The sequence below is a fragment of the Schistocerca gregaria genome, chromosome 5, assembly GCF_023897955.1.
Source record: "Schistocerca gregaria isolate iqSchGreg1 chromosome 5, iqSchGreg1.2, whole genome shotgun sequence".
Classification (NCBI taxonomy): domain Eukaryota; kingdom Metazoa; phylum Arthropoda; class Insecta; order Orthoptera; family Acrididae; genus Schistocerca; species Schistocerca gregaria.
In genome coordinates this window covers 351,947,156-351,963,896 of record NC_064924.1, presented here as the reverse complement: position 1 = coordinate 351,963,896, position 16,741 = coordinate 351,947,156, and the positions used below count along the sequence as shown (strand labels likewise).

General features: G+C 36.3%; 2 protein-coding genes across 2 annotated transcripts in view; one reads left to right on the top strand and one right to left on the bottom strand.

Moving 5' to 3' along the window:
- Positions 1 to 654: 654 nt before the first annotated feature.
- On the bottom strand, positions 655 to 1,572 carry LOC126272621 (cytochrome c oxidase subunit 5A, mitochondrial). Its single transcript, XM_049975580.1, has 2 exons — positions 1,475 to 1,572; positions 655 to 1,281 (listed from the first exon to the last, which is right to left on the bottom strand). Exon 2 carries the CDS (start codon positions 1,270 to 1,272, stop codon positions 817 to 819), a length of 456 nt encoding a protein of 151 aa, XP_049831537.1. The 5' UTR covers positions 1,273 to 1,281; positions 1,475 to 1,572; the 3' UTR covers positions 655 to 816.
- Positions 1,573 to 1,613: 41 nt separating this feature from the next.
- LOC126272620 (bifunctional arginine demethylase and lysyl-hydroxylase JMJD6) overlaps positions 1,614 to 16,741 on the top strand; it is a 124,757-nt gene continuing 109,629 nt past the window's right edge. Inside the window, exons 1-2 of the mRNA XM_049975579.1 lie at positions 1,614 to 2,082; positions 13,228 to 13,433. Of these exons, the coding sequence (XP_049831536.1) occupies positions 2,022 to 2,082; positions 13,228 to 13,433 (267 nt within the window). The 5' untranslated portion in view covers positions 1,614 to 2,021. The remainder of the gene's footprint in view (positions 2,083 to 13,227; positions 13,434 to 16,741) is intronic.

The following is a 16,741-nucleotide window of genomic DNA, read 5'->3' as shown; positions in this document are numbered from 1 at the left end:
TTTCGTGTTTGCCATTTAAAAAACTGGGTCGTTTTGGAAATCAGCCTTGTGCAAACAATTAGTTTAATTTTATGTTTACCCAGACATGTTTCGACACCAATGTGTCACCTTCTGTGGGTCAAATTTTTATTTCTGTAAAGTATATCATCACATTTGTAATAATGTAACTGCTGTAGCCCTAAGAAATACAATAATGTACTGTTCAGTACCTTACATGCCACCCCTCCCCCCCCCCCCTCTGACTAAATTTGGATTTCTAACAGATCAGAAACTGTCACATCACCTCACTCTACCCAATCACCACAAAGTTTTTGGTGAATGTGTGGTATTCTGGTTAAATTTGGGAGACAATAAAAAAATTGTCATACCACAACAGGTACCTATACAGCAATTTAGACTGTCGTTCCACACGGCTGAAAACTTTGATAGCATTTGCAACTTTGAAATATAAACTCCACATAGTTTCTTCAGTGTCTTCTGCTCCAAATAATTTTAATGCCGTTGCCAAAATCTTATGCGGATATCACACACTAAGCACTGTTTTGAAGTATCACAAATTACTTCAAAAGCTATATAGATCCAGACATTTTATGCGCTTACTGAAAACTCTGAATTATACCATACAGGTGCTGGAAAATGTAAGATACTCTGAACTCAAGTCCAAACAAATGAATTTATTATTACATTCAATTGCACATGTAAATTAATCACAAACTGCATACATTTGCAACTGAAGATGTATGTCTGCGAAATGTTTCAGACGTTAATACCTGCTATAACACTTCACCTACGCACTGCTTTATCAGCAATAGCTATCTACATATCATACACACTCTGCAATGCTAATTCTGGTTTGTCATAACCAAGTTCTTCAGGAGTGTTGATTCCGAGCTCTTCCAACGTCGGTCGGATTTCTTGAATTACGTATGGATAAATTTCTTCGACTTTGCTCCCACACTTATCCTTTACGGACTCCAGGAACCTTACTGCGAGGGCATAATCATTTATTCTACGGCATGCCCTCAATGCTGCATTTATAATTTTTGGCTCTGGGACCAGGTCAAAACCAACAAGGTCATTCATTGCCTTGCGCACCTCCCAGCCATCAATATCCTCCCTGTTAAAAAATGCCTCATATCGAGCATCAAATTCTTCGTCTGTTTCGGTGTGCGACGACATTAAACGTGATGGAATGGCAGAGCACGCCGCCCGGTTTTTAAATGCCAGGCCCCGTAAAGATGAATGTAGTCTAAGAGCAACCGTTCGCATCATTTTGGTAACCTGCAAAATAAAACTGCGAATGTTATATGCAGTAACGCAACATGGGCAGTACATTCGCGAAGGAATTAATACTGCATTAACAATGAAAGCAGTCTAACGTCACTGTAAAACTTGACATTGAAAATTAACACATCTTTTAAATAGCCGCTTGACAAATTTCATCACTTTCAGGCCAAATGACTACTCAACATACCGATTATTATACAATAAGTACTTCAGCCTCTACCGAGTACCTAGACCGACGAAGTTAACCAAGGAAGCTAAGATATTGCTGTAGCACCAGCGGTGTTCGAATCACAGATGAAAGCTATTTATAGGAGAAAGATCATTCTCGATATCGTACGTTTAATGAAAAATAGATATTCTGATTGATGTAACATGCAGCTTCAGATTCCTATTGTGTACAGACATTATTACCGAAATTAAAATTTATGAAATGATTTATGTGTGAGGACATCTAAAAAAAAGTTGCTCCTATGTTGCAATTTTTTTTATTTATTATTTTCCTGGTTAAGGCAATTGTGTCGACTGTGTGTATATGAGTTGAAATATTTCGCAACTGCAATAAAGCCGTGTACGTGACAAATTGGATTTCTGTAATGACGGCCCCGAGTAGTTTACTATGCTGACGTAGTGGTTCACGATGGCGGTTATCAGTATTTTGGTTATGATAGCTCACATGTGATTTAACTTCTGTTATTTTGTAATATTATTTATTGTCACAGCATATTTTATATAAAATGGAAATAGACCACAGAGCAAAGAAAAGAATTAAAGAAATCAAGAGAAAAGCAAGACCAGGTAAGTGTAATAGTAAGTTGTATACAACACTAATTCATGCAGTTTTGTTCGCCAAAAACGCCGAAAGAACTACAAAAATAATTTAGAATGGGAGGAACGCGGAGTAGAAGTGACAGACAGGATTATTTCATTCTATCTTTTATCCGATCCACGAAGTAAATGAGTGTAGATGCTCGCAATATATGTATGTACAGCCTAAGGAGCGTTGTAAGTACAGGCACAATGATGCTTTACTTTCGTTCCCGTCCACTGTACGTCACAGCTATCCTTAATGGCACATGGACAGTATTAAGAAGTTTTTGAAGAAGGCGTAGCTACGTCGTAATATTAGAGTCGTATACAGTTGACAAAACCATTTAATCGGAAGGATGATATTTATATGAGAAAGCGTCTAAAGCTACTACAGGAGTGTGTTATCACAATACATTCCTCAGCATAAACACATTTTGCTTTTATTTTAGGGAACAATGACCAAAACTAGTACCCAGTCAGCTTAAGATATAGGGAGGCCCAAGTTTTCGATAACAGAGTGAAAGACAAAATAAACTGTGTTTTCAAATATTTATTAATGAGTATTACTCACAAATAACCATCGCCCTTCAAAATCTAGCATTAAACAAGTGACACATATGAAATTGTGAAAACTGATCCAAGGTTTTGGCCTCAGTGAAATCTCACGTAGTCTTTGCATGGAATTTAAGTTTGTTATGTTTCTAGCCATTTCTTCTCGTTAATAGTTGGAGTAGATAATTTTTTTTTTCTCTGGAAAAATATGTTATATTGGTGATTATCTACCTCTACACATTGAGACCAGATTACATAAATATTTAGGATTATACTAGACAGTAATTAGCCAAGACAGACTAATTGCAGGAGAGCCTCTGGAAAAATGAATGATTTAATTCCCAGTAAGAACCAACAGATGAATTTGAAATGCTTGTCATGTAGGAATGGGAAAGATCATATTTGAATAATTACAGTTTGCAAAGGAATTCTTCGATGGAATAACGTGGAAAATAAAGGAAAGGCAGCCACCCGCCTGAGGCTGGCTGATGTGCAACACATAAGAACATTGAGCAGAAAACAATATTCACACTAGCTTTCAAGCTCTTGCTCTAGCAAAAGCACACACACACAACTGTGTGTGTGTGTGTGTGTGTGTGTGTGTGTGTGTGTGTGTTTCCCTGCAGTCAACTGATTTTGACATGAAACACTGTCAGGAATTGAGTAAGAGATGAAGAAGCAATTGTGTGTGTGGTTCTTCCTCCAGTGATGTATGCCCTTCAACCTCTAGCGGTGTATACCCATCAAAAGTGATGACAGTGAGCAAAAGAATGAAAAGTGATAACTTCCTTACAGTTGACACATGTTTGTTGTCATTCTAGGAGGAGAGAGGACAGTGCCAGATAATGCAGATTCGTATGTTGAAGTAAATTGAACAAGCTTTCCATATGGGCTCAAGGAAACCACCCACAAGTGGTCCGTTGTTGGACATTGTCAGTGCTATTAGTGGCACAAAGTTAGTGTCCAGTCACTAGTGAAAGAGATGGGAACTGAAGCTGAGGGCAACAGAGTACAGTCTGAAATGCATAACTCTGTTTTCAAATGTTCCTTTACAAAGGAAAAACCAGGAGAATCGACCCAATGTAATCCTCATACCACTGAAATGGTGAATGAAATAAGTATTACTAGCAGTGCTGCTGAGAAACAACAAAAATCATTAAAATCGAACAACAGAGCTCCAGGGTCCAATCCAATCCCTGTCATATTCTATGCTGAATTTGCATCAGAGTTGCCCCCCCCCCCCCCCCTCAACTATAATCGGCCACAGATCTGGCAAACAAAAAACTGTGACAAGTTTTTGGAAAAAAAATCACAGGTCACACCCATCTGAATAAGAATAGTAGTAGTGATGCTCGAAACTGATATCCAATAACCTTGATATGAATTTGTTGTAGAATCATAGAACATATTGTGAGCCCAAACATAATGTGGTATCTTGAACAGAATGACTTTCTCAATGGGCCAACCAACATGAATTAAGAAAAAATTGATTACGTAAAATCCAACTCGCACTTTTCTCACATGACATACTGAAAGCTTTGGATCAAGGCAGTCAGGTAGATGCAGTATTTGATTTCCAAAAAGCATTTGACTCAGTACCACACCTACACATATTGTCAAAAGTACAATCATATGGGGTATCAAGTGAAATTTGTGGTGGGCTGAGGACTTTTTGTTAGGGAGGATGCAGCATGTTATCTTGGATGGAGAATCATAGTCAGATGTGGAAGTAACTTCGGATGTGCCACAAGGAAGTGTGTTGGGAATTTCGCTATTCATGTTCTATATTAATGTACTTGCAGACAATAGTAATAGTAAATTCAGGCTTTTTGCAGATGATGCAGTTATCTATAATGAAGTGCTACTTGAAAGAAGCTGCATAAATATTGAGTCAGATCTTGATAAGATTTCAAAGTGGTGCAGAGATTTGCAACTTACTTTAAATGTTCAGAAATGTAAAATTGTGCACTCACAAACAAACAAGAAAGTAATACCCTATGACTATAATATCAATGAGTCACATTTGGAATTGGCCATCTCATACAAGTACCTGGGTGTAACAGATTGTAGAGATATGAAATGGAATGATTACAGAGGCTCAGTCCTGGGTAAAGTAGATGGTAGACTCCAGTTTACTGGGGAAGTGCAACCAGTCTACAAGGGAGACTGCTTACAAATCACTCATGTGACCCATCCTGGAATATTGCTCAAGTGTGTGGAACCCCTACCAAATAGGAGCAACAGGAGATATTGAACATATACTGAGAAGGGCACGAATGGTCACAGGTTTGTTTAATCCACGGGACAGTGTCACAGAGATACTGAAGGAACTGAACGGTAAGACCGCTGAAGATAGAAATAAATTATCCCGAGAGAGTTCATTAACAAAGTTTCAAGAACTGCCTTACTGCAGTCCTCTACATATTGCTCACATAGGGATTGTGATTTAAGATCAGAATAAGTACTGTGCTCTGTACATGAATGAAATGGGAGGAAACCCTAATAACTGGTGCAATGAGATGTACCCTCTGCCATGCACCTCATAGTGGCTTGTAAAGTGTAGGTGTTGATGTAGACATCTGCTCTCAAGACAGCCACCAAGTAGGGGAGCCTGGGGTAGTTTTCAGACATAAATTTGAAGCAAGCTTAATAAACATATAGCCTCACCACTGCCCAAGGGAATCTGAATTTTTGTCAAGTAAGTTTTCTTTTCTATTAGAGCGATCTTTTTCAAGCAGTTATATGTATTTTCATAGAACATTTACAGCAGCATGGGTTTAGAAAATGTCAGAAAAATTCCTTTAAACATTTAGTTTCATCAAATTTTAATATAATTTTCCATTGCACTGGTGTATCAACAGTAGCTAAATTTTATAAAGAGTTATGAACCTACATTAAATGGTCTTCAAGCAAGAAATAAAATCTTTAGATGATAATATGACAGAGAGGGGAATTATGAAGGAAAGTGGCTAGATTTCATACACTTCGTAGCTTACAAAGTAAATTTGATTGCTTTTAAGTTTCTAAGTGATAAATCATACACTCAGTGGACAAGATGCAGATCAAGAGGAATATTCTATTATAATCTTTGGCGTGGACCAGTAATGTAATGTTAATGGCTGCTCTGACATCAGCTTTCAATGCATATCTTCACAGTTTGGTTGTTAGATGACAAAGCTAGTGAATGTGGAAGCAAATAGACCTTGCTGTGGTTACAGACTGATTTGTAGCTTAGCCCAAGGGATAAGTTAAATTGTAAGGTGATAGTTTGGTTGTGAATTGGGTAGCCAAGTGCAAAAACAAATAGTCTGATTGTGGAGGCTTATTGATCTGTAGTTTAGCCCTTTTCAAAAACTCACCACTTATCTCACCTTATAGTTGCCATATTTGTTTCTGACGTTTATCATATTTTCTATTTTGATTATCAAAATCGGCGATAAGTATCGAATATTCCTCTTTATCCCCAGCTGCTAAGAGTAATTGTACAAGTGAATGAAAATCCCAGTGTAAGCATCAGAAATGTTACTAGGAAATGCGGGCAATACAGGGACTTATTTTCTCATCTTAAAGGGCAACGCAGTGGCACAGCTGGAAGGAAGCTAGTTGTTTTAGAAAGTGAAAGAGTGGAACTGGAAAACTCATTGACGTTGTTGCCAAATGGGGATTTGCACTAACAATGTGACTGAGTGAAACATGTTACTTATTTTATCAACAAGAGAGCGGGAGAAGACTGATTCCCAAACTTTAAGAAGTGCCAGGATTTTGAACTTTAAGAAGTGTCAGGATTTTGCAGTGAAGAAACCACAGCCTAGGTGAGATGTCACAAATAATCAATTGACAATTTACAACTTTTATGATTTGGCGAAAGATGAAATTGGTATAAAAGATGATCCAGAGTGTATTCACAATCTGAATGAGACACGTTTCTGCCTAGGTCCACCTAAAACACACTAAAGATCTCATAGAATTTTAAATGGTTGGGAAAGGGAAGATATTGATGATCACTAAAAGAACAAGTGGAAGTTGTAGCCGGTCAGTAGTTTAGGCCAGACATGTTAAAGCCATTGGTGATGAAAAACAACTCTATGTATCATCAAGAAGTAGAATAAATGACTCTTTAAAGTTAAGAAACATTAAACTGTGATTGTGATGTACAAATTCTGTTTGAAAGATTCATATCTTTTATTGCTCATTGCTTCATAATTGGCTTATAAATACACTGGTATAGTGTTTCACTAACATAGACCTACATTTTGTCTTTCAGTTATCCCAGTTGATTGATTTTAATTTCATATTTCGTGGACCATGTGCACTTGTAATTCATAATTATGTTGAATGACGCATATTACATTTACATCACAAATTAATATGTAAATATGGCTACATGCTTAATATTTATAAATGGTGGCTTTTTTAAAAGAATTACACAGGCATGTGTTAGGAATTCCTACCCACTGTCTTTCACACATTACAATAATAGAAATTCTTCTATGGAATATGAGGAATTGTAAAGTAGAAAATTTTTCAGTTTGATTTCAAATTTTACTTTCCTGTCTGCCAGACATTTTTTACCAATGGGTAAGTGATCAAAAATTTTGGTTGCAGCATTGTGCATCCCCTTTTTGTGCTAAAAACAACTTTATTGTGGAGTAATGAATGCCACTTTTTCTCGTGGTGTTGCAGTTACGTACATCATTGTCCTTTTGAACAGTAGACCATATTTTTACAACAAAAGTCATGAGGGAATAAACATATTGTGATGCAGTAGTCAGAATGTTCAACTCCTTAAACAGATGTCTACAAGATGATCGTGGGTCAGCACCATATATTATTTTTACAGCACATTTTTAAGCAACAAAGACCCCCTTTCTTAAGGATGAGTTTACTCAGAACAGTATTCCATATGAAATTATTGACTGAAAGTATGCAAAATATGTCATCTTACTCTTTTGTCTCTCCCCGAGATTTGCAATGATTGTAAGTGCAAATGTAGCTGAACCAATTGGAGTTCCAAAATGTGTGTTTTCCAGTTTAAATTATCATCAAGATGGACAATTAAGAAATTTGAAGTTTCCACCCTATTTATTATTTCCTCACTATGTGTTACACTTCTCGTTGATGTAGTATGTCGCATCTTTTTAAAATTAATGGTGAGATTATTCCCAGAAGAGAGTCAGTGATACTTTTAAAAGCATTGTTTACAATGTATATGTGGTTGGACTACCTGCAAAACTAGTGTCATCTGCAAAAGAACTAATTATTTTTGTTGTATATTAGCCAGAAAATTATTTACATATGTGTGGAACAATTGTGAACGTAAGACTAAGCCTTGTGAAGCTCCATTATGCTTCCTCCCCAGTCCCAATTACAAACCCCGAGTATATTGCTAAAACCTTCTGCATTCTTTTGGTTAGGTGTTACATCAGGTGGTTGGCTGTGCCATCAATTCCATAAAACCTCAGTTTTCTAGGAGAATGCTGTGACTCACATAGTCAAATGCCTTAGATAGGTCACAGAACATACCAGCCATAGCTATTTTGTTATTTAACACTTGAAAAAGTTTGTGAGTGAGCTTGTAAATTGCATTGTCAATGAAGCAACTCTTTTGAAATCTACACTTCTGTTTTAATGAGGATATTATTCTTGCTCAAGTGGGATACTATAGAATAGATACTTTCAATAATTCTTTAAATAATCCAAATGGCAACTGATTGGAAATTACCCCATGAATGTGTGAGATGCACCCCATTCCATTGTTAATTTCCAGACACCTTTTTATTGTTTGTTTAGTATATCGTGAAATTTTCTGCAGACAGTGGTTGGTTATGTAAAAATATTACATAAGGAAAGTATTACAAAAAACTTCGGTATGTCAGCTCTAGCAACAGTGACATATTTGAAAGCTACCCCAGACATTCCATGAGAAATTTCAGAATGAGAAAGTTCTGTATCCATGTTAAATTCCACTTCTGCTATAATGTGTCATTTCTCTTTCCAAAAGTGGCTTCGTTTCTTGCAAAAGAGTATATTGTGCAAAATAGAGAGAGAGATATGTACGTGCAAGCATTAAATAACCTAACAGCCATAGTGCAATACAGGCCAGATGTTCATACCAGCGACTAACAAATTGAAAAGTGCAGTTGCAGATACACTGGAAAACATGTAACACCCTGAGAGAGATGAGGAAACATGAAACTGTGTGGGTTGAGAAGGTTCCTGCTATTATTTCAGTGATTACAAAAATTGAGTATGAGCCCACTTCTCAGTAGTCTCTGGACTAGATGCATTCACTAATTTGGTTGGGAGTATGTCATAAAGCCATTGTATCCTCTCCTGAGGCAAGCTGGTTCACAGCTACCGTCACTGGCCCTTGATCATTTCCAGGATAGGTGGTTAATTTCATGTTCCATGGATCCTTTGCACAATAAATCGTAATGATCTGAAAGAATCCTTTTGCATTCACATTGCAAATTGATTTGTAAATACGCCTACATGCTGAACATTTATAAGACTCTTTAAATATACAGATGAGAGTTAGTAATTCCTGTCCACCACTTTTTACAAATTTCGGTAATAGATATTCTTCTGCAGAATAGGAGGAATTGGCATGGAGAAACTATATCAGTTTATTTTCAAATTTGACTTCGCTGTCTGTCAGATATTTTATATCCCTGGATAAGATATAAAAATTTTAGTTGTGCCATTACACATCCCTTTTTGTGCTAAAGATGACCTTAATGTGGAGTAATGAATGTCATTTTTCCTTTTGGTATTGTAATTATGTATGTTATGTTCCTTAATGCCCAAGTCCTTATACAGTGTCTACGAAAGGAATGTGGGTGAGCACATTTTTGAGCAATGAAGACTTCCTTTCTTAAAGATGAGTTACCAGGGAACATTATTCCATGGCATTGAATGAAAATATGCAGACTGTCAGTTCACTAATTTGTCTCTCCCCAAGATTTGCAATGATTCTAATTGTAAATGTATCAAACATTTATTTGCAGTGACCTTAAGGACTTTCTCATTTGTCATTCCCTCTGTCTACAGTATCTTATGGATGTTGCAATACATCATGTCTCAAAACCTTTTATTTTTGTTTTGTTCATTTATTTATTCATTCATCCAAGGATCAAATCACAGTGATATATTTGTCAAGGTAATACAGTGCCAATCAGTAGGACAAAATATAACACATAGCATACATGAAATGCTGTAAGAGAATAGAACAGATGCCTGCATGGATAGGAGGTGGTCGGCCATGGCCTTGATTAAGGAATCATTGTAGCATTTGCTTTAGCGATCCAGGAAAACCCAAATCCAGATGGCTGGATAGACCAGCTCCATCCTCCTGAATATGAAGTCAGTGTCCTAACAGCTGCACTGCTTCATTCAGTAATTATCTAATGAATTATGTTTCTTCATTTACACACAAAGTGTTTCATGTAACGTACAGTACAAAACATGGTTTTCTTCTTCACACTGAGGACACTGGCAGAGACTCCAGGTTTGTTTCCAGTCACTTGCTATGTAAAACAGTTCCAGTCTCTACTGTTGGTCACACTAAGATGCCCAGAATGAATTCTGGATGAGGAAGAGGCTGCAATGGCTCTTGACTTTAGGAAACTATTGTTTTATGCCCCGATCAAAATCCAAGCATGTAAGCACTATTTAAATATTTGCAATTCTACTTGAACCTATGGAATGTAGTTTAGGTTAGATACAGTGAGAATTAGTAGAGTTCAGTAGCAAGCAACACATGTTTGTGCTCAAACAAGTACAGGATTATCGACACAAAATAAAAAATTAAAAAACTATGATACAGGATTGTAATTCAGTAGTAGAAAGAGAAAGAACATGGAAAATAATAGAACATAGACTGGGGGAAGTAATGAAAGGGGAAGTCATTAGGTAGAATTGTCCACAGAGCACAGTCATCATTGCTGATACTTGGTTTTGCAATCGTGAAAGATTTTATATCTGGAAGAAACCTGGAGACTCAGGAAAATATAACATAAATTACAGAATGATGAGACAGAAAATTTAGAACCAGATTTTAACAGCAAATCATTTCCAGAGCAGATGTGGATTCAGACCCTAATTGACTGTTTATTGATTATGAATGGAAGAAACTGGAAAGGGGGGGGGGGGGATTAAAGGAGATCTGGATAAGTTAAAATAAGCCAGAGGTTGTCAAGAATTTCACAGAGTGTTAGGCAACAATTGACTCAAACAGGGAAAATGAATACAATGTAGATTTGATAGATGAAATAGTGAGGGCTGTTTTAGGCAAACAGATGAGTCCCAGTAAAACTCATGGGTAATACAAAAAATATTGAATGTAATCAATGAAAAGAGGGAATATAAATAGGCAACAAATGAAGCAACCAAAGTGGAACAGATGTCTGAACATGAGAATGACAACAAATAAAGAATTGGACAGAGCCTTAAAAAAGCCAAATTGATACAGGGCTTGTGGGGTATACAACATTCCCTCAGAATGATAAAAATCCTTGACAGATCTATTCCACTCGGTGTGGATTGTGTATGAGATTGGCAAAATGCATTCAGACATTCAAGACCGATGTAGAATTTGCTGCTGTAAATGAGACATCTGCTGAAAGTTATGAATATTACCAAATCATCAGTTTAATAAGTCATGACTCATGAGAGAAAAATACTAACATGGATTAATTATAGATGAATGGAAGAACTGGAAGAAGCTAACTATGAGGAAGACCAATTTGGGTTCCAGTGAAATGAAATGTAGGAATAAGCAGATCAATACTGGCCTAACAATTCCCCTTTAGAAGGTAGGCTGAAGAAAGGACAACCTATATTAATAGCAATTGTAGACCTAGAGAAAGCTTTTGACATTGTTGGTTGGAATACAATCTTTCAAATTCGGAAGGTAGCAGGGATAAAATAAAGGGAGTGAAAGTTTTAACTACAACATATACAGAAAGCAGAGTGCAGTTTTGATGTAGGACATGATGTTGGGGGGGGGGGGGGGGGGGGTGAGTGTGTGTGTGTGTGTGTGTGTGTGTGTGTGTTTTAACCTATCCTCTATGTTATTCCATCTATATGTTGAGGAAGTGGTGAAAGAAAAAATAAATAAAACCTTTTAACATTTGCTGATAACAGAGATTGCAAATTGCTTAGATCAGTTGAACAGAATAGGCAGTGGTTGAAAATAAGGCTATAAAGTAAACGTCAGTAGGAAAAAAAAAAAAAAACAAAAAACAAAAAAAACAGTAATTCATGGTAGTAGACTTAAAATTGACAATGATACTGGAACTGGACTAGGATATGAGACACTAAAAGTGCTGTTTCAACAGCAAAATAATTGATGATAGCTGAAGTAGAGAGGATAGAAAATGAAAACTGACAATAGCAGGAAAAACTTTTCTGAAAAACATCCAATATAAATTTAAGTGTTGAAGATAAACAGTAGAGATGTGAAGTGAAAAGAAGCAGCTTTTGAGGTGTGATATTTCTGAATAGTGCTTACGATCAAGTAGATGGATTAGATAATTGATGTAGATGCACTGAATTGAATGGAAGAGAGAAGAAATCTTATGGCACAACTTGACTAGGAGGAGGACATTTCCTGAATTCCTGAAGCTTCATGGAATGACTAGTTTTATAAGGAAAAGGGGGGGGGGGGGTTAACAACAATGCTTTGACTGCTCTAATCAGCTTAAAGTGGCTATAGGGTGAATTACTTTTGCAGAGTGATGAGGTTCACTCAGGATAGTGTGAAAAGGCACATCAAACCAGTCATTGGACTGCACTACATAAACAACAACAAAAATCTTTCACATTCCATGTAGAGGTACAACATACACATTCTAACATACTGCAAGCTAAATTACTTCACTACTGTATTAGCTGATCACTCAGTGGTTAGTGTAAGGACATCACATAGATATTGTTTGCATCATTCTGAAGTGATTTTGCACATTTCCCCTTTGATTCAATGGTTTTGTGTAGCATCACAGCCATAATTTCAGACTCATGTTGCCTTGACAAATGTCATTCTGTTTCTGACCTCAGTACATGGGCCACAACTGAAGTCCTCCATGACAGATGGAAAGGATGCTTGACAGTTAGTGCAATATACTTGAAAATTTAGCAGTCTCCATCGATAAATTTTTTAGGTGACTTACAGCAACGATTGCTTTTAACACTTTCCTCTTTTAGCAACAGCATCATCAATGGACCAGAGGACATATAAACCCTTGTGAGACCACTAAGATAGAATGCTCAGACTTGTGGAACACTGCGTACATCACTCAGTTATTTCACTTACTCCTTTTGATTGAAAACATATCTAGGGTGTTGCAAGTATGTTTGTACAAAATTTGGAACTGCTGTGTGATAAATATTGTTTTAGCAGAAGAAGAGAAAAATTCATATTTTCTTAGTCTTCAATAGAGTATAAAATCTGGAAAACTAAAACAGTTCTAAATTAATGCTACTCGGAAGTTCTTCCATGCATCTCAACAGAATGAGACTTGCATTTGTTTGTGTATGTACAAGTTGCATTACGTAGTTGTGATATGATAACTGTGTTTTCAGAACTGAATGATAAAGGAGATTGGACACAACTTGGGTATGCCCAGAGGTTTGACCCTTACAAATTGGTGAATGACAATGTAGAGAGAATACATGTGAAGGATTTTTCACCTAAGGCTTTTATAGAAAAGTATGAGAGTATATACAAACCAGTAGTCATTCTTGGTATACAAGACAAGTGGAAAGCAAAACATAAATGGAATCTTGAGGTAAGTAGGATGCACGTAACCATGAATGTGATGTCTTCTGTTTCTCTTTCACCAGTCTTCCATGCATGAAAGGACACTATGTGACATCTAAGTTAGAAACTTGGGAAAAGCAGGTACCAACTAGTTAGAGATTATCAAGTTAGAGATTATCAAGCATATCATTGTTTCAAAGAATTCTTTTTCTGGGTCTTCCGTGTTTTCTACATTTAATGTTTGGGCTGTTAACAAAAGTATGTTATTAGCTGATGAATGCCTTACGATATCAGCAGGGGAAGTTGCTCATTACAGAATTGTAGAAATACTGGCACCATCCATTATGTGGGGCTGTAATATAAATCATGACAACTGTTTACTTTTCTCAAAACCTAAATAATATGACAGTAATCTTATTACATACCGTAGCTGGTGTGTAATAACATTGTTTAATAGAATTTCAATGTACGTTTGCCTACTGGAGGAAGGTGAAATGTCAAAAGTGAGTCATACAGAATGGATATTACTTTTTGTTGAAGATACTGTTGAAAGAGAAACTGAATGAGAAAAAGATGTAGAAGGCAGACACTTTGGGACATAATGTTAAAGTACTATGTTTATGTCCTGAGAGGCAGGAAACTTCCTAGGTGGCACAGGAAAAAACCATCATGGTTGGTTGTTTTGAAGGGATCAGTCTGACTGTTACCGAACATGGTTTAGGAAAACAATTTAAAATGCGAATTAAGTTGATCAACTTGCAATGTGAGCATTTCCCAAAAAATGCCAATAGGAAGCTTGTGGCAAGCACACTTTTAAAGAATCAGTTCAATCTGTAATCTGAACAGTTGAGGTGGCCACTCTTACATTGTATCTACTGCTGTTTGAAATCAGGCAGAAGTGCAGTCTGTGATATACAGGAAACTGACACTGACACAGTCTAGCACTCATTTTTGTATTCAAGTGATGGATCCAAAATTTGACATCTTGCAAATTGTGAATGAATAAATTTACAACTACTAGTGATAACAAGTAATCTCAAAGAAAATCTAAGAGCCATTTGATATTCGGTGTTCTGAAAGAGCATAAAGTTATTTGTTATGTAATGTTTAATGCTTAAAATGTAAACTATTATACCATAGTAGAACACTCAACAGTTTCTATCTTCATTATGACATAAGAAATTATTCTGATAAAGAAGAAAGTAAAAATCCAGTGAAAGCTAATAATTGTATCTGACAAGAGTGTCTCATAATTTGCTATTGAAAATTATACCTGCAGTATTTATAGTAGTGCAGAAGTCCACTTACATTGCTGTCAACATTTGTTTACAATTCACTTTCTCCTACAAAATTCAGATGATGACTTTATTACTGCTAGCTACCAAGTGTACAAATAACCTTTCCACAGTGCTTTTGGTCTTGGATAACTGCCTGGCTACACTCGTGGTTGGGTGCCACATCCCAGTACACATGACTGCGGGCTTCCTTGATGTATTCTTATGATTAAATCTTCTTGGGTGATGAGCCAAGTGGTGTCATCGTCTTATCACAACATGTCAGTGAGTTTCATACTCATCATCTTAAGGTGAAGTGTCAGGATCCTGTATTCTGCATATCTACATAGCCACTGGACTGCTACCTATTCTGTGGGCAGGCCAATCATGTGCCTACAGAAGCAGGCGCTGCTCCAGTGGTGGTGGTGAGAATGTGGTATGGCCCCAGTGTAGACATAGTGTCATGGAATCTGTCTGTGGACACCACCACCACCACCTTCAGGATGGAACATTCCTGTCGCATTTGCGTAACTATGGAATCCGATGCTGTGCTGAATCGAAACATGCTATCCTGGTTTATGAGCTTGTTGTGCAAACGTGTTTCTACCTCCTCTTTGACAATTGAGTCTCACAACCCATTAGGACTGCAAACCTTTTTTGTTTGTTCAGAATCGAAGGTGTGTTCGTCGTTGGTGTTATGCTCTGTGCAAAGATCCTCCCCTAACTGTCAATGTTGCAAATATTAATTTTAAATGAGATTCCTCCCAAGTATAAACTATTTCATATACAGTGCACGTAGACAAAGTTCAGGAAAGGAATCTTCACATATATTATTAATCATTTACTTAACTTGCAAATGGCACCAGTGTCTAGAGGTTGTGGAAATGACATGGTTGAAGTGTGGTAACTTGTTTTCAGATTTTGATGACTTTCTTCAAATCTATATTAATTACTAAAGAGGCACAATCATAATTGATTTTCACATGGAACCACAAATTAGCACAGGACAAATGTGTTGTGAAATTGTATATTATCTTCATAATCACGTCATAGAGCTTCACGAACTGTTCATCATTACAGTCGCAGTACGAGTGAAGCATTTGGCCCAAAAAAAAGGAAAGTAGAGCCTATATATGATGTGTTTTGTTTTAGGAATTTCCAAAAAAGTGCTGTAAATCAAATTAGTACCAAGTTGACTTCCATTTTTAAGTTTTACCATAATTTTAATTTAACTCTCATAACACCCCAGGGGGCGTCGCAGTTCGTGCCCACCTTGTGCAGTTATTGCAGTTTAGTCATGCACTTTATATTTTACAATTTTGACACAATTATTTATTATTTTTATTGATTTCTTATATGAGATTCTGTAGTTGCTATGAATTTTTCAGTAAAGCTTATACAGAAAACTCTAGTCTTATTAGTGAATGTGACTTTATGCAACAAGTGTCATATTCATAATTTCAAGTTCAGGACCCTTCCTACACATCTTTTTATATTTAAAAAGTATGTTGTGAATAAAACTCAGTGAAAATTAATGAAACCAGTATTTAAAAAAAAAATTCGGTTGTGGTCATTAAGTACCCCTCTTGTGTACACATTAAGGAAAACGTGTGATATTGTTAAGATTGTGCTAAAAGATATTTTCAGGTTCTGCACCCTACGTATCAGTACCTATTTAAAAAATTATATTTTTAATAAAAGTTAAGAACAATTAAAGAAATTTTTTGTTTTTAATTTTTTTGTGGTGGGCAAAAAGTACCCACCCCTGTAGTATGTGTTCTGGAAAATACATTGCTATTGCTAAGGTTAATGAATGCATTTTACATGTGTACATTTTTTTAGTGATTTATGAGAATGTGAGGTAATGACAGTATTTTAAAAATAGTGTAGATATTTCAAAAGCTATTGGTTTTATTATGTTGATACCATAATCAGATATCAGTTGTAACTTAATAAAAATATAAATAGTGACATTTGTCTTCAATAAATTTAAAATGACTTTGCAAGATAAGAATCAGTGATAATAATAATACAGGGTGATTCAAAAAGAATACCTCAACTT

Bases quoted from the DNA above. Each gene is read 5' to 3' on its own strand.
- LOC126272621 (XM_049975580.1), bottom strand. From the start codon at position 1,272: ATGATGCGAACGGTTGCTCTTAGACTACATTCATCTTTACGGGGCCTG.